At 37.0% G+C, this 24,433-nt stretch overlaps 1 protein-coding gene across 1 annotated transcript in view; it reads left to right on the top strand.

Moving 5' to 3' along the window:
* Positions 1 to 24,433, top strand: part of LOC150097827 (isobutyryl-CoA dehydrogenase, mitochondrial-like) — a 289,762-nt gene that overhangs the window by 90,037 nt on the left and 175,292 nt on the right. The window contains exon 5 of the mRNA XM_090406597.1: positions 16,613 to 16,827. Within this exon, the coding sequence (XP_090262723.1) occupies positions 16,613 to 16,827 (215 nt within the window). The remainder of the gene's footprint in view (positions 1 to 16,612; positions 16,828 to 24,433) is intronic.

Raw genomic sequence — 24,433 nt, 5'->3', positions numbered from 1 at the left:
TGGGCCTCTCATGATGAATCTTGTGACTCATGTTGGTCCTAAATATTAATGTCTCCATAGCCCATTCAGTATCAGGAATGACTTTTGATGAAAGATGCAACTTTATATCCATTTAGAACATGAAGAGCCTTTATCAAGGCATTTGAAGTGGAGGTGAATTAGTTGGTCTCATAGGGAACTGGCAAGGTTCCTCCTCCCAGAAACTTGGAATTTTCATCCTGCAAATCAAACTGGACAGAAGAACACATGTCATTTATAGACATTAGTAGACAATGTAAGATTAACTACTCTGTCATAAGCTGTAACAAGGTTAATAAAAAGTAACATTGGCCTGAACAGTCCATTGAGCCTAACATGAATGGGATGCTAAAGAAATTTTTCACATGATTAATGGAGAGAGTAGGAAATCACCTCTAGGAAGTTGTGTAAGAGTTTTGTAAGCAAGGATGAGTTGTAAACAGTCTGAAAACAAATTTTTGTTTTCAGACTGTTTATGAGTCAAAAGTTGCCAGAGGTTGTTGTGAGTACTTTGTTGATGAACAGCTTTAATTAATTAATTTATTTATTCGTATGGAGTTTCCTCCCTTTTTCTCCCCTGTCCCTATTGGGGGCGAGTTGAGTCCCCTCATGGGGGGGAGTTAAGTATTTATGGCTGTAGATCCGTGTGTGTTCACGGGGCCGGTTCGTCTGCTTGCGGGATGAAAAATGTCAGATAAACTGGCGAAAAAAAACCTACTGCCCGCGCCCAAGACCGGCTAGCTTGGCTATGGCTGAGGAAGATCCTCAAATTCCTCACGTCTTCGATGGGAATCGAACCTGGAACACTCCTACCCCAGTCATATGGTTGCGAAGCACACAGCCACTCGGCTAACCACGTGGACAACAGCTTTAATGAGATGTAATGATGGCATTGTGTCAATAATGGTTACTAGGGGTCTCTGATGAGACTTTGGATTCCATGGAGTCTATAATCATAATAACTTATTATTATTATATGGGAAACCCCAAGTCCATACCACACTAATCAGTCTTCACACAGCATCTATCACATCTATTCCTTAAACTCATTCATTGACAAAGCACTCATAACTATTTTTGGCAAAACATTCCACTTATTCATTACTCTCAAAGCAAAAAATCTAATCCCTTCCTAACTACCAATCTTACAAACTTCCAGGGATAATTCCTAGATACTCTCTACCACTTCCTCATCCTCCTAGAAACCAAGGCAGATATTCTGTGCATAGTCCAGATGTGGTCATATCAAAGCCTTATATTTGAGTGATAATTTCTTTATCTCTACTTGTCAACATGTTCTTCTATATCCAGTTGATCCTATCACTATCTTTTGTAATATATCCTCTGAACTTTAACTCCCTGCCCACAATCAACTTCAAATCCCTAGTCTCACCAGTTTCTTACAGTCCAGTTCCATCAAAGTACTAAACGGTTCGTAGTCTTTTCATCCTGAAGCACATGAGCTTATCCTCTCTAACAGAGAATTATCATCATCCTTTGTCCACCTGCCAGGCTGTTTAAATTATCCTGTAGGAGGATAAATTATCCAGTTTGGTGCAAGTACAGTGCCACATTTTGTACTTGGGCCTCTATTGATTACATTACTGATATTGAGAATGATTTGACTTGTCACATCTCTGCTCCTTAATCTGTTATGGAAGCTCAGATGGTTATCACTCATGTAGTTTGGAGAAAGCGCATATCTAGAGACAACACTCAACTCACTCTACTTGGCTTCTAAACTATTACATCAATTATTACAAACTTGCACCCCCCCCCCTCCCTGTGAGCACAAAGATGCAAAGTCTATCTGTGTATGTAGGCTGCCAACAGGAGTGCACTCAAAGACTGACTGACTGTGCAAGACCTCAGAGGACTCTGAGGTCAACAGGCAGAATTCCACTTTCCTTGCCAAAAGCCCCAGAAATAATATATGTAGTTTAAAGTTACATATTTTAATTCTTTTTTTTTTTTTTTTTTTGCATATTTGAGCAGCTCTAATTTAGTATTGTAGTAGGTCAATGACCTACTACAATACTAAATCAAGGAATCTGTGTGAATCTATGTGAATCTATGTTGCACATTTAAGCAGCCAATATTATTATTACCAGAGACCTCCAGAGAATCTATCTTTGATAGAAAGCTAACTTTTTTTACACATTTGTCATCTTCAGGATAAGTGAAAAACATTGAACATCCTCCACACTCTATCCTCTACAGAATGAGATGCTGATCGATGTTCCTTGCTCTGCATTTATCGTGCACTTGTACATTCAAATCTTGATTATGGGTCCCAGGTTTACAGTTCTACAAGAGAGAGAGAGAGAGAGAGCACACTTTGATGGTTGGACCTAATCCATCATCAGGGCATCTGATTAGTTATTCGTGCTTTTTGCACATCACCCATTCAAACCCTTTATGTTGAATCAAGTGAACTCTCTCTATTACTTAGACGAAAACATTTGTCTCTTAATTATGCCCTAAAAATAAAGTCCCTTCCAGTTCATCCTGCATGGACTAGTCTCTTTTATCAATGTCTGGAGGTCCTGTATCACATGTCAGACTATTACCCGTTCTTTTGTTATGTGCATTCAAGAGGCTACGAAAGCTATTGGCATGATTGATGACAACATTACCTGTACCAAACAAAACAGTATTCCTCTGTGGCCAGGCTTAGACCCACCCCTGCATTCTCTCCCTTTGTCAACTATAGGTCTCATACACCTTCACCTGTCTACCTTCAATTGTTCAATGCACACAGAGCAGCTCAATTTGATTTCTTGCCCATCTGTGCTGATGGTTCAAGATCAGAGATCTCTGTTGGCTGTGTTTCCTAACATTGCAATCTCCAACCAGACCATACTCAATTGCAGTAACTATATAGCAGAGTTGCATGCCATTCAGCCCTCACTTGTACATATCAAAGAAAACTAACAGAAGTGTATAATTTATACAGACAGTTGGAGTTCTTTATAGTCTATCTCCTCTCCAGTGTATAATCCACATCCAGTGCTTGGTGAAGGTGTTGAAATTCTTGTACAAAATAAAGACCTTTAATTTTCTTGTTCGGTTGTATTGGATTCCCAGCCACGTTGGAATTGAGTGAAATGACATTGCAGATGTAGCTGCTAGATCAGCTCACACTTTTTTGACATACTGTTTAATGGTCCCTTATACTGACTACACACAGATTATAAAATCAAAGTTAATTGTCCACTGGTAATGCTCCTGGCAGGAAGCACTGATGAACAAATGCATGAGATTAAGCCTGAAATTAAGCAGTGGCAGTCTAGGAATGCATCTTCAAAAATTATGGAAACAGCTACCGTGTTAGAGTAAAACTTCAGTTTAACATAAACCAAAATAATCACTCAACGTTTCGACCTTCACATTAAAGCCATCATCTGGAGTATACACATATATGCAACAAAACAAGCTGCACTACAATCTACATGGTATGCTGAAGTTACACTGATTTAGTCAATCGCTAAAACTACTGGCCTGACCTCTGGTGGAAAAAAAAATTACTACATCAAAGCTAGAGTCATGTTATTATCTATTAGGTTATTAAATTGAATTAAGCTAGAGAGCAACATGCTTACACAAAAAAATTTTACTTATATAACTATACGTATTATTATTATTCAGGCCTCAATGGAGTCAAAAGACTCATTGTGGGAGGTCCTTCCTAAGAAACACAAAGTCTATTAAGACTCATCGAGGGGAGGTTCTCCCTAAGAAACACAAAGTCTATCATACCACTCCTTAAACTCATTGACCGTTCTTGCTCTCACCACTCCATCAGGCAATGCATTCCATGGTTCAACCACTCTCCATGCAAAGAAACCACTCCTCACTCTCTCTTGCTCACAGTTTCCTTTCGTAACTTCCAGGGATGGCCTTTTGTCATCACTCCTTCCCACTGTTCAACCAAGCGAAAGAACTCCCCAGTGTCAACCCTGTAACCACCTCTCAGCAGTTTAAAAGTCTCAATCATATCACCTCTCCTCCTCCTATCCACCAAACTCTGCAGTCCACATTCTCTCAGCCAATCCTCATAACTATCATTGTACAGTCCTGAAACCATCTTTGTTATCCACCTTTGTACCCTTTCCACAGTTAATTTCTCCCCTTCAAATCCTGGGGACGAAATCTGAGAACAATAGTCCAAGTGTAGTCTGATCAGGGCCTTATACAACGGAATGATAACTGTTTTATCTCTGCAGGTCAGCGTTCTTCTTATTATTGCAGCAATCCTCTGTGTTACCTTCACCACCTTTTCAATATGTCCCCTAAATTTCAGGTTTCTATCAATCATCAACCGCAGATCTCTTGTCTCCTCAACTTCCTTCAGTATAACTCCTCCCATAGAGTATGCAGTGTCCCATCGATGTTTCCCAAACCTCAAGACCTTACATTTTGCTGCATTAAACTGACACCCCCCATTCATTTGCCCATCTATTTATCTTATTCAAATCCTCTTGCAGGGCTGCTGCATCTGCACAATTACTAATAATCTTTCCCAGCTTAGCATCACCTTCAAACAACTGAATATCCCCTTTCAATCCACTGACAATGTCATTGATATAAAGATATAAAGGTTAAACAATATAGGTCCCAGTACTGAGCCCTGTGGAACCCCACTTGTAACCCTCTGCTTCCTTGAAACTGTCCCACCATACACAACTCTCTGATACCTATCGAACAGCCAATTCTGAATCCAGTTGACCAATTCTGACATCCAGACCCATGTACTGCAACTTAAATATCAGCTTATCATGTGGCACCCTGTCAAATGCCTTCGCTAAGTCTAAGAAAATGGCAGTATATGCCTTTCCCTCATCTAATGTTCTTGTAACTTTATCATAAAAGGCTAGCATATTGCTAAAACTAGAGCGCCCCTTCACAAATCCATGTTGAGTCTCACAGATGACATTACCCTCATCTGCCCGATGCTGTATACGGTCCTTCACTACTTTCTCCAAAATCTTACTAACTATTGATGACACACAAACTGGCCTATAATTAGACACTTCCAGTCTGCAAATGCCCTTATACAATGGCACTAACTTCCATTCCATGGGCACTTTTCCCGCAGCCAGACTTTCATTGAAAAGCCAGGTCAAAGGCGCTGGCAGTTCCCTAGCACATTCTCTCAAAACTCGTGGTGAAATACCATCCGGTCCCACAGCTTTACTGACATCCAGAGTATTCAGTATTTGAAACACACTCTCCTCCTGTACCTCTAAACCTCGAACCTGCCCTATCCCTCTAGCATTAAAACTGACTCCTCCAGGATGAAATACTCCAATAAAGTGTTAATTGAACAATTCCACTATGTCCTCTGCATCAGTCACTCTATTCCCATTTTTATCCCACAATATCATTCTTCCACAGGCATTTCTCCTCCTACTGGCCACATATCTAAAAAATTCCCTACAATTTTCTTTGGATCTTAGGGCCAATCTCCTATCATATTCCAGTTTCGTCTTCCTTACCATACTAGTTACTCTTCTGGCCTGTGTCTTATACTCTTCATGCATCTTCTCTTCACCTGTCTCCTTATATCTCTTCCATAACCTCTTTTTCGCATGCAATTCCTGTTTAATATTGTTTGTCATCCACTTTACTCCAAATTGTGTCCTCTTCTTCACTCGTGGTATGCAACTTACCATTGCTGCTAACAAATATTCTTTCATAATTTCCCAAGCACTAATGATATCCCGGTCTTCCAATTCCTCCCTCCATGAAACTTCCCCAAGTTGACATCTTAGACTATTATAATCACCTGCCTTATAATTCCACATACATTTCCGTCTCTTTGATACTCATGCATGTCTATTCATTTTCCAAGTCAAAACCATATGGTCACTCTCTCCAACTGGTGGGAGAGATGTCATATCAGTTATTATCAACTCTTCTGATGTTATAACCAAATCCAAAACTCTCGAACCTCTTGTTCTCTCTATTACATGTTGCCTAAGACATTTGTCCCTCAAGAATTCTAGAAATTCCATTCCCTTATTGCCATATGCATCTTCCTCTTCCCAAGTTATACTACTGTAGTTAAAATCTCCCATAACAATCATTCTTCTTGCACTTGCCAGTTCTATAAATTTTTATAAAGTCAGTTCTATAAAGTTCATAAGTCAGTTCATAAGTCATAAGTCAGTTCTATAAAGTTTGTTCTATAAATTAGAACAAACCAGTATGGATGGTGGTTCGATAAAAGCTGAAAAATTGCTTAGAGTCAGGGTTTGCTGGAAAACTTGAACTAAGTGGGCTGAATGGGTGCCATCCAAATTCTTGGGATTTTTAAGCCACCATTAGTATTAAGATTAGGTTGGTTAATCAAAATTTCACAGGCTTCTTTAAATTTCATACCTGTGAATACTTTGATTAACCAACCTAATCTTAATAATAATGGTGGCTTAAAAATCCCAAGAATTTGGATGGCACACATTCAGCCCACTTAGTTCAAGTTTTCCAGCAAACCCTGACTCTAAGCAATTGTTCAGCTTTTATTGGCCACCATCAATACTGGTTTGTTCTAATTTATATGTATAGTTATATAAGTAAAAATGTTTTGTGTAAACATGTTGCTCTCTAGCTAAATTTAATTTAATTTTGTAACCTAATAGATAGTAGATAATAACAAGACTCCAGCTTTGATGTAGTAAGGTTTTTTTTTTTCACCATGTAGATTGTAGTGCTGCTTGTTTCTTTGTATATGTGTATATGCCAGATGATGACCCTAATGTAAAGGTCGAAACGTTGAGTGATTATTTTGATTTATATTAAACTGAAGTTTTACTCTAATATGGTAGCTGTTTCCATAATTTTTGAAGATATGTTCTGATCACCGTGTCAGCATGAAGGAAAGGACAGACTAGGAACAATCGTAGGAACAGAAGAGAGGAAGTTGTTCTTGCTAGGTTCTGCATAGATCACAGTCATTTCACATATTTTTATTTATTGAGGGCTGATGACCTGCCTATGTGTGGGAAATGCAACACCCATCTTACCATTAGTCATATTCTGGTGAAGAGCGAGCACTTCAAATAAGAGAGAAATGACTTTTTTACTTATCTGGCTGAGTCCTATACACTCAGCTAGATGTTATCAGACTTGGGCAGCTGGCATGATGTTTTTAGATTTTTACAAAACATTAATTTATTCAAAGATTATGGATTTGTTTATATGTAGGTACCTCATTGTAGATACTAAATTTTGTACGTACATTTTATTTACTCATTTATCTTAGAACTTTACATATTCTTTATATTATATACTAATTTATCTCTTTGTAATTATTTATTTACCTACCAACATTCTCTGTACTGCTGTAATCTGTGTCCTAGTAAAGTATGACCTTTGCTGTCCTTGTGCCAAACCCCAAATCAATCAATCAATCAACCAGTCAACCTCCAGGGAGTCAGGGACTCATTGAAGGAGACCACATATCACTCACACCAGCTATCATATACCTTTTTCTGCATTCATTCAAACTACCTGCAATCACTACCTTCAAAGGCAAATCATTCTAATCAAACACCACACTATGAGAGAAATATCAAGCTCTCAACTCTCTCTTCACTGCATCCATTGATTTCCATGGATGTCCTCTCCCAACTCTCCATAAAATGAAATTCATCTATTGGTATCCTGTATTACTCTTACAGAAGTTTGTAGGTTTCTGTCTTATCACCCATCTTTCTCCAGTTTGCTAGTGTCGCAGCAGGTGTGGCTCGTGCATAGGCATTGCAGAACTGCAGCACCCCCAATTTTTCTCGAAATATAAATATATTAATTAATTTATTTATATTTGCTTGTAATGTTTAATTTTATCATCCAGAATCCTATACAATTCTCTTATTTTGTATATAAAATAATAAAAATCCATCTTGTAGCACTTAGGAGGGCGAAGGACACTAGCAGCACTATGTTTACCACAGTGTCATATTGCTAGTATTTTCTATGTGTGCAAGAATATGTACGTCATAGTGAGATGCGAGCTATTAGCATAATGCGGCACTGTCCTTCGCGCAGTTCCACTTGTTTATATGCAGTTTGCACCAGTAATAGAGTGTTTGTAGTGCTTATCGTGTTTATTTCGTCTCTTTAAATATTTGGACATTACAATTAAAGACATAACATTTGTTATAGTTTTTATTTTAGGACATTATTGGGGTTATGATAATGGATTTTATTTTTAATTTATTTTGAATTATACTAAACTGTATTATTTAAATTAAGGGGATATTAAATTCCACACTGTTTTAAAACCGAATAAGAAACTCAAAGATTGGAATCGGAGAGTTTCATTAAACTCTCTGATTAAACTTCACTAAACTGTATAATTTTATCGATAATAAACAATATTTTTTCATGAAACAAAACAAGAAGAATATATTTTATTTTTAAGTAATTTTGAATTATACCAAACTGTATAATTTTATGGGGTGCTTAAGTGTCAAAGCTGTTTAACTGAGAGGAGACCTCCACATAGCCTTTAAAGGAATGTGGAGAACCGACCAGGGCTTCTGAACTAATGTCCAATCCTCACCTTCTCGTGGTGCACCCTGTTGGTATCTACTTGGATACTGAACGAACGAGGATGGGCTAGCAATTTGGGATTTAGCCGACCAAATTTTATTCTTATTGGTTAAACCAAAATAAAAAATGATGGTACAACAAGACAAAATTTCATGCCGGCTGGGGCGTCACCCGGTTAAACAAGGCCCCCGTTGTTTTCGCCAGGGAACCAGGGCGAACAGCGAAAAGTCAGCTACGGGAACAAATCTGAAAACAAACCCCAACTCAACATCACCAGAGTTAAAGATCGGTACTATCAACGTAAGAAGCCTGAATGGCAAAGAAATGAAGATAGCTGAGGAATTAGATAAGTACCAGATCGACATAACAGGGTTGACTGAAACAAAAAAGACCAAAACTGGTGAGATCTTTCTGAGCAATAAATACAAAATGCTATATTCAGGCAATGACAATCAAGGAAAAGAAAGAGTAGCCATAGTATTCAACACAAAATACGAGGCTAATCTTCTTGAATGGCAGTCAGTCTCAAGTAGAGTAATGTGGGCAAATATGAGAATGGGGAACTGGACAATAAGACTTATTTGTGCCTATGGTCCCACAGAAGGTTCTACTAAGGTAGAAGTGGATGAATTTTTTGAGGCTTTAGAAAAAGCAACTGACACAATGAAAAAGGAAAAGTTGGTCCTTGTTGGGGATCTAAATAGCAGAGTAGGAAATGATTGTGAGACATACAAAAATATTTTGGGAAAATTTGGAGAAAAGAGCAAAGCTAATAATAATGGCAAATATATGTTGGATTTCTGCTCAGGACATGGACTGGTTATTACTAACACCATGTTCCAATATAAAAATGTGCACAAATTGACTGGAGAGAAGAGGCTAGGAATAAGAAAAGTGTCATTGACTATGTTCTTGTTGATAGTGATGTTTTCTCCCTGGTGCAGGACATCAGAGTGTACAGAGGATTTGAAATTGGAAGTGATCACTATTTAGTCTTGAGCAGGATAAAATTGAATTTCATATTGAAAAGAATAACATGTAAGAAAGTTTTAAAGCGAATAAAAGTTGAACACCTCTCAGATGTGAACTGTAGACTAAAATACACAAAGATTATTGAAGAAAAAATGAAAGAGTTTGAGAACAGGAATCAAACCTTGGAGATTCAGTGACAAACTGAAGAAAACATTAATTGATTCTGCCAAAGAGGCATGTGGTGAGGGTGTCTGCATGGATAAAAAAATCAGAACTCCCTTGTGGACACAGGAAGTTAAAGAGGTAGTGAAGGATAAGAAGAAAGCATATCAAAAGTTCTTATCAAATAAGTCAGCTTGTGCTCTTAGAGAATATAGAGACAAATGCAAGAATGCTAAATAAACACTGGGTAAAACTAGCTAAAAAAAGTCATGGGAAGACTTTGGCAACAATATAGAAAATAAATATCAAGAAGGTGGCAAAATATTCTGGAGGTTGTTGAAGAAGTTTAGAAATGGGGGAAAGAGTGCTGTAAAAGGAGTTAGAGATGATAAAGGTGACATGAAAACTGGAGAAAAAGATATCCTTGAAGTATGGAGTAATTACTTTGAAAAACTGATAAATGAAACAAGCAGTGATGACAGTACAGTGGTGAAAAACACTGATCAGGCATGCAGGCAGGAATACATACCCATACTTGAAGTAGAAAAAGCCATCAAAGGCTTGAAATGTGGAAAGGCAGCTGGAGTAGATGATATTTGACCAGAAATGCTGAAGTATGGTGGTATAAGAGTCTTACAGTGGCTGCACTGCATAGTTCAGAAAGCCTGGACAGAGGGACGAATTCCTGATGATTGGAGTAGAGCTCTTATAGTACCCATATATAAAAAGGGAAATAAAACTGAATATGAGAATTACAGAAGTATTTCACTATTGAGTGTTCCTGGCAAGATCTATCCAAGTATACTTGAGAAACGGTTGAGAAGAATTGTGGAAGAAAAGCTTGGTGAAGAACAAGCTGGATTCAGGCCAAACAGAGGCTGTCAGGATCAGATCTTCACTTTACGACAAATAGTCGAGAAAGCATGGGAATATAACAAAGATCTGTATTTAAGCTTTGTCGATTTGGAAAAGGCATATGATAAGGTGCCAAGAGAGAAGCTATTCAATACGCTGCAGTTATATGGCGTCAATGGGGCATTATATCATGCAATACTTAGTCTTTATTTGAGTTGTAAGTCAGCAGTTAGAATTGAAGGAAGTACAGGAAGATGGTTTAATGTTAAATCTGCTGTGAGACAAGGATGTACATTATCCCCTCTGTTATTCATTATCTGTATGGATCACATTATGAAGGAGAGTGGTATTAAACATGATATCAAAATTGGAGATGTTAATGTCAGCTCTTTGCTTTATGCGGATGATGTTATACTTCTAAATAAATCTGCTACAAGTCTGCAAGATTCTCTGACTAAATTGAATAGCTGTTGTAATAGATATGGTGTGAAGGTCAGCAATAAAAAGACAAAGACAACGAAAATAAGCAGAATCATTGAAAATGTCAACTGTGTTGTGAATGGAAAACCTGTGGAACAAGTAAAACATTTCAGCTACTTAGGCATGATTTTTACTGAAGATGGTAAATTAAATATAGAAATAGACAATTGAATAAATACATATGGAATAAGAGAGAAATTAGTCGGAACACTAAATTAGCTGTATACAAGACAGTGTTCAAACCAGTTTTAACTTATGGATCTTAGAGCTGGGTCAGCAGTAAAACACTTGGCCACAGACTAGAGACCGCAGATATGAGAGTCCTGAGAAAGATTAGAGGCGTGAACAGATGGCATCAATGGCAATATCATATTAAAAACGAGGATATTAGGAAAGAACTTGACATTGTCAGCATCCAGGAATGCGTTAACAGAGCTAATCTCAGGTGGTATGGTCACCTAAACAGAATGGGCGAGGAAAGATTAGCGAAACAAGTGTTCTCTGCCAGGTTGGCAGGAAAACGACCCAGAGGAAGACCAAGATATAGGTGGATTGATACGGTACAAAGTGCCTTAGACGATAATGTTGGAGTCTTGACAAGTAACAGACCGATTTGGAGGAAAATTGTAATTAGGAAGTTAGTAATTATATAATTTTTTCATGTAGTACTATCATATCCTGTACACCCCTTCTGGGTACATGGCAGGAATTTGATGATGATGATGATAATTTTATCGATAATAAACAATATTTTTTCATGTTCAATATTTTAAAAATTTTTTACCATAATTTTGATATTTTATCCAAACACATATACACTGTACTTACAGTGTGTATGTATATTTCAAAAGTTGCATCACTCCCACGATTTCATGCCACGAGCCACCACTGATCTGCAGTTCACAAATTCTCAATCTATTTTCATAATCTATATTCCACAATCCTGATATCATCTCCAATACTCTCTCTCATACCCTCTCCACTATATCTCTATCACCTCAGAAACCAGGAAACCAGATCTGCACACAGTAGTCCACACGAGGTCATATCAAGGACTTATGAAGAGGCAAAATGTCAGTGTTCATTTTATCATTATAATTGTCTTTTGAGTTGTATTTGTAATTTTCCTATTTAGCCCTTGAAATTCAACTTCCTATCTACTAGAACACTCTAAGCATAATCCCACTGGTACTGCACTCCATTGGATATCCTAACACTCCAAAGTGCATAACTTTACATTTATTAAAATTGAATTACCAGCCATTTTCACATGCCCACAATTCCAGCTGTTCAAATCATTCTGTTATTGTATGTCATTTGAATTCCTATTATCCTACCTGCCTTTGCATCATCAGCAGACAGCTGTATGGCTATGTCAAATCTTTCCCAATGTCATTAATGTAAAGATTGAATAGCAATCAACCAAGGACATCCCTGAGGTATACCACTGTTCACCTTAAATTTTGCAGACTCACATCCTATCTGTCACTCAGTAATCTTCTTATCCAACTAATAGATTATAACCCCAGATCCCAATTCCCCCACTTAGGTTTCCTGTATAACAATTTTTTCTGTAGTTCCTTCCTTCCTGAATGTATCATTATCGAATTTCTGACATTTACCCTCAAGGGGTGTACAGGATATGATAGTACTACACGAAAAATTTACATCATTACTAACTTCCTATCTACAATTTTCCTCCAAATCAATCTATTGGCTGTCAAGGCTCCAACATTATCAGATCTTATATTTCTATCTTCTAAGGCACTTTTTACCATATCAATCCACTTATATCTTGGTCTTCCTCTGGGTCTGTTTCCTGCCAAACTGGCAGAGAACACTTGTTTTGCTAATCTTTCCTCTCCCATTCTGTGTAAGGGACCATTCCACCTGAGGTTAGCTCTGCTAACACATTTCTGGATGCAGACAATATCAAGTTCTTTCCTAATATCCTCATTTTTAATATGATATTGCCATTGATGCCATCTGTTCATGCCCCTAATGTTTCTCAGGACTCTCATATCTGCAGTCTCTATTCTTTGGTCAAGTGTTTTACTTCTGACCCAGCTCTCGGATCCATTAGTTAAAACTGGTTTGAACACTGTCTTGTATACAGCTAATTTAGTGTTTTGACTAATTTCTCTCTTATTCCATATAAATATATTCAGTTTACTTCATACCATACCATACCAGCTTTGTTGATTCTGCTGTCTATTTCCATATTTAATTTACCATCTTCATTAAAAATTGTGCCCAGGTAGCTGAAATATTTTACTTGTTCTATAGGTTCTCCATTCACAATGCAGTTGATATTTTCAATGCTTCCGCCTATTTCATTGTCTTTGTCTTGTTATAGCTGACCTTCATACCATATCTATTTCAACAGTTATTCAATTTAGTCAGGGAATTCTGCAGACATGTAGCAGATTTATTTAGAAGTATAACATCATCCGCATAAAGCAGAGAACTGAGATTAATACCTCCAATTTTGATATCATGTTTAATACCACCTTTATAATGTGATCCATATAGATAATGAATAAGAGAGGGAATAATGTACATCCTTGTCTGACACCAGATTTAACATTAAATCATCTTCCTGTACTTCCTTCAATTCTAACTGCTGACTTACAACTCAAATAAAGACTAAGTATTGCTTGATATAATTTCCCACTGACACCATACAACTGTAGCGTTTTGAATAGCTTCTCTCTTGGCACCTTGTCATATGCTTTTTTCTAGATCTAGAAAACTTAAATACAGATCTTTGTTATATTCACATGATTTCTCAACTATTTGTTGTAAGGTGAAAATCTGATCCTGGCAGCCTCTATTTGGCCTGAATCCAGCTTGTTCTTCACCAAGCTTCCCTTCCATAATTCTTCTTGACCGTTTCTTAAGTATACTGGCATAAATCTTACTAGGAACATTCAGTAGAGAAATACCTCTGTAATTCTCACATTCAGTTTTATTTCCCTTCTTATATATGGGTACTACTAGAGCTCTACTCCAATCATTGGGAATTCGTCCCTCTGTCCAGGCATTCTGAACTATGTGCAGCCACTGTAAGACTTTTATACCACCATACTTCAGCATTTCTGGTCGAATATTATCTACTCCAGCTGCCTTTCCACATTTCATACTTTTGATGGCTTTTTCTACTTCAAGTATGGATATGTATTTCTGATTGCATGCCTGGTCAGTGTTTTTTATCACTGTGCTGTCATCACTGCTAGTTTCATTTAGCAATATTTCAAAGTAATTACTCCATACTTCAAGGATATCTTTTTCTCCAGTTTTCATGTCACTTTTATCATCTCTAACTCCTTTTACAGCACTCTTTCCTCCATTTCTGAACTTCAACAACCTCCAGAATATCTTGCCACTTCTTGATATTTATTTTCTATGTTTTTACCAAAGTCTTCCCATGACTTTTGTTTAGCTAGTTTTAAACAGTGTTTAGCATCTTGCATTTGTCTCTGTATTCTCTAACAGCACAAGCTGACTTATTTGCATGGAACGTTTGATGTGCTTTCTTCTTTTCCTTCACTGCCTCGTTAACTTCCTGTGTCCACCGTGGAGTTCTGATTTTTCTATCCTTGCAGACAACCTAACCACATGCCACTCTAGCTGAATCAATCAATGTTTTCTTCAGAGCTTGCCACTGAATCTCCAAGGTTTGATTCCTGTTCTCAAACTCTCATTTTTTTTTAATAATGTTTGTATATTTCAGTATACAAACATATTACCATTTACATCTATGAGCTGCTCAACTTTTATTCGCTTTAAAACTTTCTTACACGTTCTTCTTTTCAAAATGAAATTCAATTTTATCCTGGTCAAGATTAAATGATTATCACTTCCAATTTCAAATCCTCTCTACACTCTGGTGTACTACACCAGGGAGAAAACATCACTATTAACAATAACATAGTCAATGAGACTTTTGTTATTCCTTGCGTCTCCTCTCCATTTGAATTTGTGCACATTTTTATGTTGGAACATGTAGTTAGTAATTACCAGTCCATGTCTTGAGCAGAAATCCAACAAGTATTACCATTATTATTCCTGATTTCATTATTCTGCAATTACTCTCTATATTCTTTTTATGCCTGTGATGCATCAAGTGGAGATGAATTTCATCCCCTATATGAAAGAAAGTGGCATTAAACCTGATATTAAAATTGGAAATATCAAACTTAGATTTTTGATTTTATGCAGATGCTGTTGTACTTCTAAACACATCCTGTGCAAGTTTCCAAGGTTCTCTGACTAATTTTTTTTTAAAGTTTATTGTTCACTTGGTTAGACTATAATAAATTTAGTAGCAAACAAAGTTTGTGCCTGAAAGTATCTTCAGGACTGGGGTAAGGTGGTAATTTGCTTAACAGTTGTAATAAATTTTCCCTGAAAATCAGCAACCAAAAGACCAAAACTATGAAAATAGGCATGAACATAGAAAACTTAGCTGTATTCTTAATGGAGAACTTATAAGTAAAATACTTCAGCTCTTTACACACAGTTTTTAGTGAAAATGGAAAATTAAATTTGGAAACAGACAATAGAATAAGCAGAGCTGGTATTGTAGGGAGTCAGTTAAATAAATATATATGGAATAAGAGAGAAATTAGCCAAAAAACACCAAACTAGCAGTATACAAGACTGTGTTCAAACCAATTTTAAGTTATGGATCTGAGAGTTGATTTAGAATTAAAGCACTTGATCAAAGACTAGCGACCACAGATATAAGGCTTCTGAGAAAAAATTGGAGTGAACCGATGGCATCGATGACAGAATCATATTAGAAATGAAGATATTAGAAAGGAACTTGACATTATTAGCATTCAAGAATGTGTCAGCAGAGCTATTTTGGATGGTATGGCCACTTAAATAGAATGGGTGAAGAAAGGTTAGCAAAACATGTGTTTGATGCTAAGATGGCAGGAAAGAGATCCATAGGAAGACCAAGGTCTAGGTGGATTGATTCAGTCAGAAGTGCCTTAGAAGCATGCAAAGTCAGACACAACATTATCAGAGTGGTCACAAATAATATACTAATTTGGAGAAAATTAAATTGTTAATAGGAAATTAATAATAATGTAGACTGAATCATGTAATACTCTCATGGTAGTGTTGAACACCCACTGAGGGTACATATCAGGAAATTGATGATGATGAATTTCATTGTCTGGTGAGATGCACCACTCCACTTATTGGAGGTCTGAAGCGGCTTGAAAAACTTCCATGTTTGGTCTCTAGGAGCAAGGTTTCTGGACTATGTAAAAATAAATTAAAAATACAAAAAAAAAAAAAATACATGTATATATCAATTGATAAAAAAAAATCCTTATCCCACTCAAGGTACGAACTGTACTCTAGGTTTGCAAAAAAAATTCATCAGAATGTAGGGTAAAATCTCAGTTATCATGCATCTGCTGATCATCATATTCCTCATGTTCATATATTTATTTATCAAAATTATGAAATCTATTTACATTTTAACAAAAATAAGCTGTACATATGCAAAGTGATTTTTGATTTGATTCACATTTCAAGTTTCGATTTTTAGATAGTGGAAGCGATTCAGCATCGCTTACAACATCAGCTAAGAGAAATGGTGAATATTATATCTTGAATGGAAGCAAAGCTTTTATCAGTGGTGCTGGTGATAGCGATATATATGTTGTCATGGCCCGTACAGGGAATGCTGGTCCTAAAGGCATTAGCTGTATTATTGTAGAAAAAGGAATGCCAGGATTAAGTTTTGGAAAGAAAGAAAAGAAGGTAAGCTAATTTGGAGAGTAATCTTTTTCGTTTTTATTAATTTAATTCACTTTCAACATATGCTTGATATAGGTATATTTAAAATTTCTCCTTCAAAAAGAAAAGTTTTTTCTTTTCATGAGGAGGAGAGAAAAAAAAATCATATTTTTACAAAGAATAAAAAAGTGTAAATGTTTGCTCTATAACACTGGTGAGATTACTTAAACATGGAACATGAATAATTTAACAGTCATTACTATCTTTTTTTTTGATAACAGTATTTATAAAATGTTGCTTTCAAACAATTTGAGTTCTACAAATTTATCTTGAACAAATGGCCTTGTACTGTTTAAAAAATATAATTTATTGAATTTAACAAAATTCAGCAAGAGTTGAATTTCATTAAATCCACATTCCATTCAAATGGTTGTGATATTCATTTCATTGAAAAAATGAGAACCTTTTGACATAGTCAACCAAACTATATTCTTCTTTGGCAAAAATCTGAATTTAAACTCTTATCACAGTTGCATAATCAAAAATTATGCAAACCATGCTTATTAGCTTGACTGCTGTTTGGGCCACAGGCAAATTTTCTGCATTTGGGCATTTTACATCAGATTTGAAGTTGTTGATAGTCTTTTTATAGATATTGGAGGTGGTGATGTTGGCTGAGTGCAGAGCTAAGAATTTTGACTTGACTTATATTATGTTGAATTTTTATTTTGAACTGCTTTGGCACACATACAGTAGGGAACCAAGTCTCAATTATCCACTCTCCAAATGAACAAAAAATTATTACACACAACCCATTCAAGGGTCAGTTAGCAACTGACTTCTGGTACATCATCATGTTTCCCCACTTAGTACTAAGCCTTTTGGAACACGTGCAGCTGCTGCTCAACCTTCACAGTGCACCTTGAAACAAACAGAACAAGTTTTTTTTTTTTTTTTATCCTCTTCTTTCTTCCCTGCAACACTGTAAAACAGTCCCCCCCCGTTGTGTTTCTCAAGGAATACAATATACAATCTTTTAAATAAAATGTAAACAAGTTCCTCCTTTCCTAACCCACTACCTATATATGGTACTAATGTACTATGGGTTGATCAACCAACCTCTTGTGTATGGGCTTGACATAAAAATTTTGCAAAAAAAAAGTTATTCTACCTTCAATTATTTGACAAGTAAATTTCTCTCCCATTAATAAATAAATGTTCGATAAATGAGGGATTCCTCTATCTGGTTGGGCCAAGTATTAGTTGGGAGTAGCAGAAATGGTAGTCTGACCATTGAAAGGAGTAGAAATCATGGATGTCTTCCCATTTGATACATCATAGTAATAAAGGGTAAAAGACCGAGAATGGCTAAGTGAAATATGTTCCATAGAAAAGGAAGATGATTTGGAATTCCTGTTGAAGGAATTTATGCTTATCATTTATGTATAAGATTAACTCTAACCATCATAGAATTCACTTTGCACTAGAAATCCAATCTGATAATTGTCTTTTGATATTTAGGCAATAAATCAGATGGCAGTTATTGGTCTTCTATCTACAGAAGGAAATCAACATAGAGAGAGATGCATTGATTTTATATCTCATCATCATCATTTCCAAAGGTCATATGCCATCAAAATCTTAATCAACAATGCTCATTGTCCTTTCTTCTACAAAGGTTTTTTTACAACAAGAGTTGAATTTCATTAAATTGACATTCCATTCTAATGGTTGTGACATTCATTTCATAGAAAAAAGGATGAAATCATATTCTACCTCCTACTCACCCAAGATGTCCGAAGCTTTTTTTTTCTTATGTCCAAGGTACTTTTGAGAAGATGACATGGAAACTTATGTCTCCTTTTGCCTGATATGCAAGTTATCTTCTTTTTGCATGATCCTGAAGATAACTTGGAATCATTATTTTGTGGATACTATGTGGGGAGAAGAGAAAACAGCATGGATTTGTGGAGGATATGCCATGACTCAATAATTTACTCAGTATTTATAATAATGTAAAGTTAAGGTAAATCATGGTAATGGCTACAGGGTGATACTTCTGGAGTATCACCCTGTATTGCCAAGGCATTTGAAATTCTACATGAAATTTTATTACATTAATTTTAGCAGATGAGCCTCCATAGCTCAGTCAATATAGATGAAGTCCTTTGGGCAGAAAGACCTGGGTTCGATTCCAGTCAGTGACATGAGAAACTTTTATCTGGTCTCTTTCGACAAAAGGTGAGTTAGCTGGTCTTAAACCTTTTTTCACCCTGAAAGTCGGGTTTTTCGTTCCCCAGAACAGGCAAACTGGCCCTGTGAACACACATCATAGAATACACCGGGAGGCACTGGGCTAACCACCTTATCCTCGAGTTGCGGTTGCGAAGTCCAAGTATAGTAGGAAGGTCGGATGTAGGATGATGAAATTTTAGCAGATGGATATGAAGTTGATGTGAATAAAGAGGGTGGAGAGAGAGAGAGAGAGATCAGAAAACCTTAGTTTTTATGGGAGTATAAACTTGGACCATCGTTTTTATTATTATTATTATTTATTATTAGCATCTGAGACCTAGACCTCCAGGGAGTCAAGGACTCATCGAGGGAGCCTGTAAATTACCCAACCCAGCCAACCTTCCTTCCCTTAAATTCATTTACACTAGATGCACTCACTATCCCTGAGGGCAAATTATTCCACTCATTCACTCACTGATCTGTGGGAGGAAAACCTAGCTCTTCCTCCCTTTCTTGACTGAGAACAACCTTAACTTCCATGGATTCCCCTGTATTCTCTCCCTGCCTTCCATATAACGAAAAATTTCATCATTTGAATTGCTGTAACACCCATTCAAAAGTTTATAGACATCTATCATATCACCCGTATTTCTCCTTTGTTAACCAGAGTCTGCAATCCACTTACTCGCATTCTGACCTCATAATCTAAATCCTATAATCTGGATATAACCTTAGTAACTCTTCGTTGCACTCTTTCCACAGCTTCTTTATCCCCTTGGAACCCTGGAGACCAAATCTGCACACAGTAATCCAGGTGTGGTCTTATCAAAACCTTATAAAGACACAAAATTACTTCCTTATTCTTACATGTCAAGGTTCGCTTCAACATAGCAATTATCCTCTGAGTTGTATTTACAACGTTTGCTATGTGACCACCTCATCATCATCAAATTCCTGCCATGTACCCTCAAGGGGTGTACAGGATACGATAGCATGACATGAAAAATTTATCATTACTAACTTCCTATCTACAATTTTCCTCTAAGTCAGTCTGTTACTTGTCAAGACTCCAACATTACCAGATCTTACATTTCTATTGTCTAAGGCACTTTTTACCGTATCAATCCACCTATATCTTGGTCTTCCTCTGGGTCATTTTCCTGCTAACTCTGCTAAGCAAAATCTTGGCAAAGAACACCTGTCAAGGTGTTCTCTGCCAAGATTTTGCTAAATCTTTCCTTGCCTATTGCCATCCTGGCTGGCCGAGTGGTTAGTGTATCCACTTTCCAACCAAAAGGCTGCTGGTTCGAATCCCACCGTGGGCATGGATGTTTGTAATTGTCTGTGGAAATACTAGTGGTGGTGGTGGTGGTGGTCAGTTGTAGATGGCATTGGTGGAGTTAAGGTCAATTGGTGGATTGAATGGAGACAGAGTTGTAGAGCAGGTGCCCTCCCTCGATGAGTCTTTCGGCTCCCTGGAGGTGTCATGTAATAATAATAATAATAAAATTCTGTTTAAATGACCATACCACCTGAGATTAGCTCTGCTAACGCATTCCTGGATGCTGACAATGTCAAGTTCTTTCCTAATATCCTCATTTTTAATATGATATTGCCATTGATGTCATCTGTTCATGCCCCCTAATCTTTCTCAATACATTCATATCTGCAGTCTCTAGTCTTTGGTCAAGTGTTTTACTTCTGACCCAGCTCTCAGATCCATAAGTTAAAATTGGTTTGAACACTGTCTTGTATACAGCCAATTTAGTGTTCCGACTAATTTCTCTCTTATTCCAGATGAATTTATTCAATTGACTTCCTACCATAGCAATTTTGTTGATTCTGTTGTCTATTTCCATATTTAATTTACCATCTTCACTAAAAATTGTGCCTAAGAAGCTGAAACATTTTATTTGTTCTATAGGTTTGACATTTTCAATGATTCCGCCTGTTTTCATTGTCTTCCTCTTGTTATTGCTGACTTTCATACCATATCTATTACAACACTTATTCAATTTCGTAAGGGAATCTTGCAGACTTGTAGTGGATTTATTTAGAAGTATAACATCATCCGCATAAAGCAAAGAGCTGATATTAACATCTCCAATTTTGATATCAGGTTTAATACCACTTTTCTTCATAATGTGATCCATATAGATAATGAATAATAGAGGGGATAATGTACATCCTTGTCTCACACCAGATTTAACATTAAACCATCTTCCAGTACTTCAATTCTAACTGCTGACTTACAACTCAAATAAAGACTAAGTATTGCTTGATATAATGCCCCATTGACACCATATAACTGTAATGTATTGAATAGCTTCTCTCTTGACACCTTGTCATATGCCTTTTCCAGATCCACAAAACTTAAATACAGGTATTTGTTATATTCCCATGTTTTCTCAACTATCTTGACAGCCTCTGTTTGGCCTGAATCCAGCTTGTTCTTCACCAAGCTTTCCTTCCACAATTCTTCTCAACCTTTTCTCAAGTATACTTGCATAAGTAGGGAAATACCTCTGTAATTCTTGCATTCAGTTTTATTTCCCTTTTTATATATGGGTACTATGAGAGCACTACTCCAATCATTGGGAATTCGTCCCTCTGTCTAGGCCTTCTGAATGCAGTGCAACCACTGTAGGACGTTTTTACTGCCATACTTCAGTATTTCTGGTCGAATATCATCTATTCCTGCTGCCTTTCCACATTTCAAGCCTTTGATGGCTTTTTCTACTTCAAGTATGGATATGTATTCTTGACTGTATGCCTGTTGAGTGTTTTTTACTACTTTGCTATCACTTCTTGTTTCGTTTAGCAATTTTTCAAAGAAATTACTCCATACTTCAAGGATATCTTTTTCTCCAGTTTTCATGTCACCTTTATCATCTCTAATTCCTTTTACAGCACTCTTTCCTCCATTTCTGAGCTTCTTCAACAACCTCCACAATATCTTGCCACCTTCTTGATATTTATTTTCTATGTTTTTACCAAAATCTTTCCATGACTTCTGTTTAGCTAGTTTTACACAGTATTTGTGACCTTTGAACTTTAAATTCTTATCCACCAATACGTCATGATCCTTTACCTCTTCAGTTTCTTGTAGCATAACTCCACTAATATAATATGCCACTGGAATTCTAATCATGCCGAAGTGCATAACTTTGCACTTACTAACATTAAACTTTGTACTTACTAACATTGCACTTAAACATTGAACCATTTTCGTTTGCCCAGATTTCCAATCTATTCAAATCATTTTGCAATTGCTGAATATCAGTAGCATGCATCCCTGATTGCCCTGCCTATCTTCGCATCATCAGCAAACAATTGCAGATCTGATGATAGACTCTGCTTGATGTCATTAATGTACAGATTGAACAATAATGGCCAAAGGACTGAGCCCTGAGGTACACCACTGGTTACCTGAAATCTGGCAGATTCACACCCACTATATACCACTTTTTGATGTCTGTCTATCAACATCCCCTGATCCAAGTCAGTAAATTATATTCCAATCCTATATTCTCCAGTTTACGCAATAGCCTATCGTGTGGTATCCTATCAAATACCTTAGAAAAATCCAACATTATCATAGTGTATGCATTCCCTTTATCCAACTTGGCCGTAACATTCTTATAAAATATGAGCAAATTGTTAAACATGACCTTCCTTTAGTAAACCCATGCTGTTCCCTGTAGAGTATAGAATGCTTGTCTACCCATTTCTGTATGCGAGTTCTTAGCAACTTTTCTAAAATCTTCACTACCACACCTGAGATACTAATAGGTCGGTAGTTAGATACTTTAGTCATTGCATCACCCTTGTGCAATGGAACTATCATACATTCCTTCCATTCCTGTGGTATCATTCCTGTCCTGAGACTCAAGTTATACAAATGTGTGAGAGGCCTAGCCAATTCAGCTGAACATTCCTTTAGCTATTGAAAGTTTATTTTTCACTTGGTTAGACTATAATAAATTTAGTTTAATCCTTTATCCAAGTGTGAGCAAACAAAGTTTGCACCTGAAAGTATCTTCAGGACTGGGGTAAGGTGGTACAACACCGGGAAACTCGTTGCAAAGGTGGAGCAAGCTAACAACACTCCTATCTCAGTATCTCCCATAATGCAAAACACATCTCCTTGCAGATATGTATAATGTTATGCATTAAGGGGAGGGCCACTATCCAGACTAGTTTCGACCTTTATTGAGGTCTCTTCAGTGGGAGCCAGGCCTGAGTGGAGATACCAGGCAGAAGCATTAGCAAGGTCATCTCTACCTATAGGAGTTGCCAAACGGCATGCCACCTTTTTATTAAATTACTCTGGATTTAGAGAAAGATGTTAAAAGTTTATTTTTCACTTGGTTAGACTATAATAATGTGGTTTAATCCTTTATCCAAGTGTGAGCAAACAAAGTTTGTGCCTGAAAGTATCTTCAGGACTGGGGTAAGGTGGTACAACACCGGGCAACTCGTTGCAAAGGTGGAGCAAGATAACATCACTCCTATCTCAGTATCTCCCATAATGCAAAACACATCTCCTTGCAGATATGTATAATGTTATGTATTAAGGGAAGGGCCACTGCCCGGACTAGTTTCTAATTTAAGAAAAAGGTGGCACACCGTTTGGCAACTCCTAAAGGTAGAGATGACCTTGCTAATGCTTCTGCCTGGTATCTCCACTTAGGCCTGGCTCCCACTGAAGAGACCTCAATAAAGGTCGAAACTAATCTGGGTAGTGGCCCTCCCCTTAATGCATAACATTATACTTATCCACAAGGAGATGTGTTTTGCATCATGGGAGATACTGAGATAGGAGTGATGTTAGCTTGCTCCACCTTTGCAACGAGTTGCCCGGTGTTGTACCACCTTACCCCAGTCCTGAAGATACTTTCAGGTGCAAACTTTGTTTGCTCTCACTTGGATAAAGGATTAAACTATTATAGTCTAACCAAGTGAAAAATAAACTTTTAACATCTTTCTCTAAATCCAGAGTAATTTAATAAAAAGGTGGCATGCTGTTTGGCAACTCCTATAGGTAGAGATGACTTTGCTAATGCTTTTGCCTGGTGGCTCCCACTGAAGAGACCTCAATAAAGGTCGAAACTAGTCTGGGTAATGGCCCTCCCTTAATGCATAACATTATACATATCTGCAAGGAGATGTGTTTTGCATTATAGGAGATACTGAGATAGGAGTGTTGTGAACTTGCTCCACCTTTGCAACGAGTTTCCCGGTGTTGTACCACCTTACCCCAATCCTGAAGATACTTTCAGGTGCAAACTTTGTTTGCTCACACTTGGATAAAGGATTAAACTAAATTTATTATTCCTTTAGCCAACGGGCTGATATTCCATCCATCCCTATTGACAAATTCTTATCCAGGTTA

The sequence above is a fragment of the Typopeltis vanoorti genome, chromosome 16 (genome assembly GCF_054136105.1).
Source record: "Typopeltis vanoorti isolate ZY-2024b chromosome 16, IOZ_Tvanoo_1.0, whole genome shotgun sequence".
Taxonomy (NCBI): Eukaryota; Metazoa; Arthropoda; class Arachnida; order Uropygi; family Thelyphonidae; genus Typopeltis; species Typopeltis vanoorti.
This window is presented reverse-complemented; position numbering and strand designations above follow the sequence as displayed.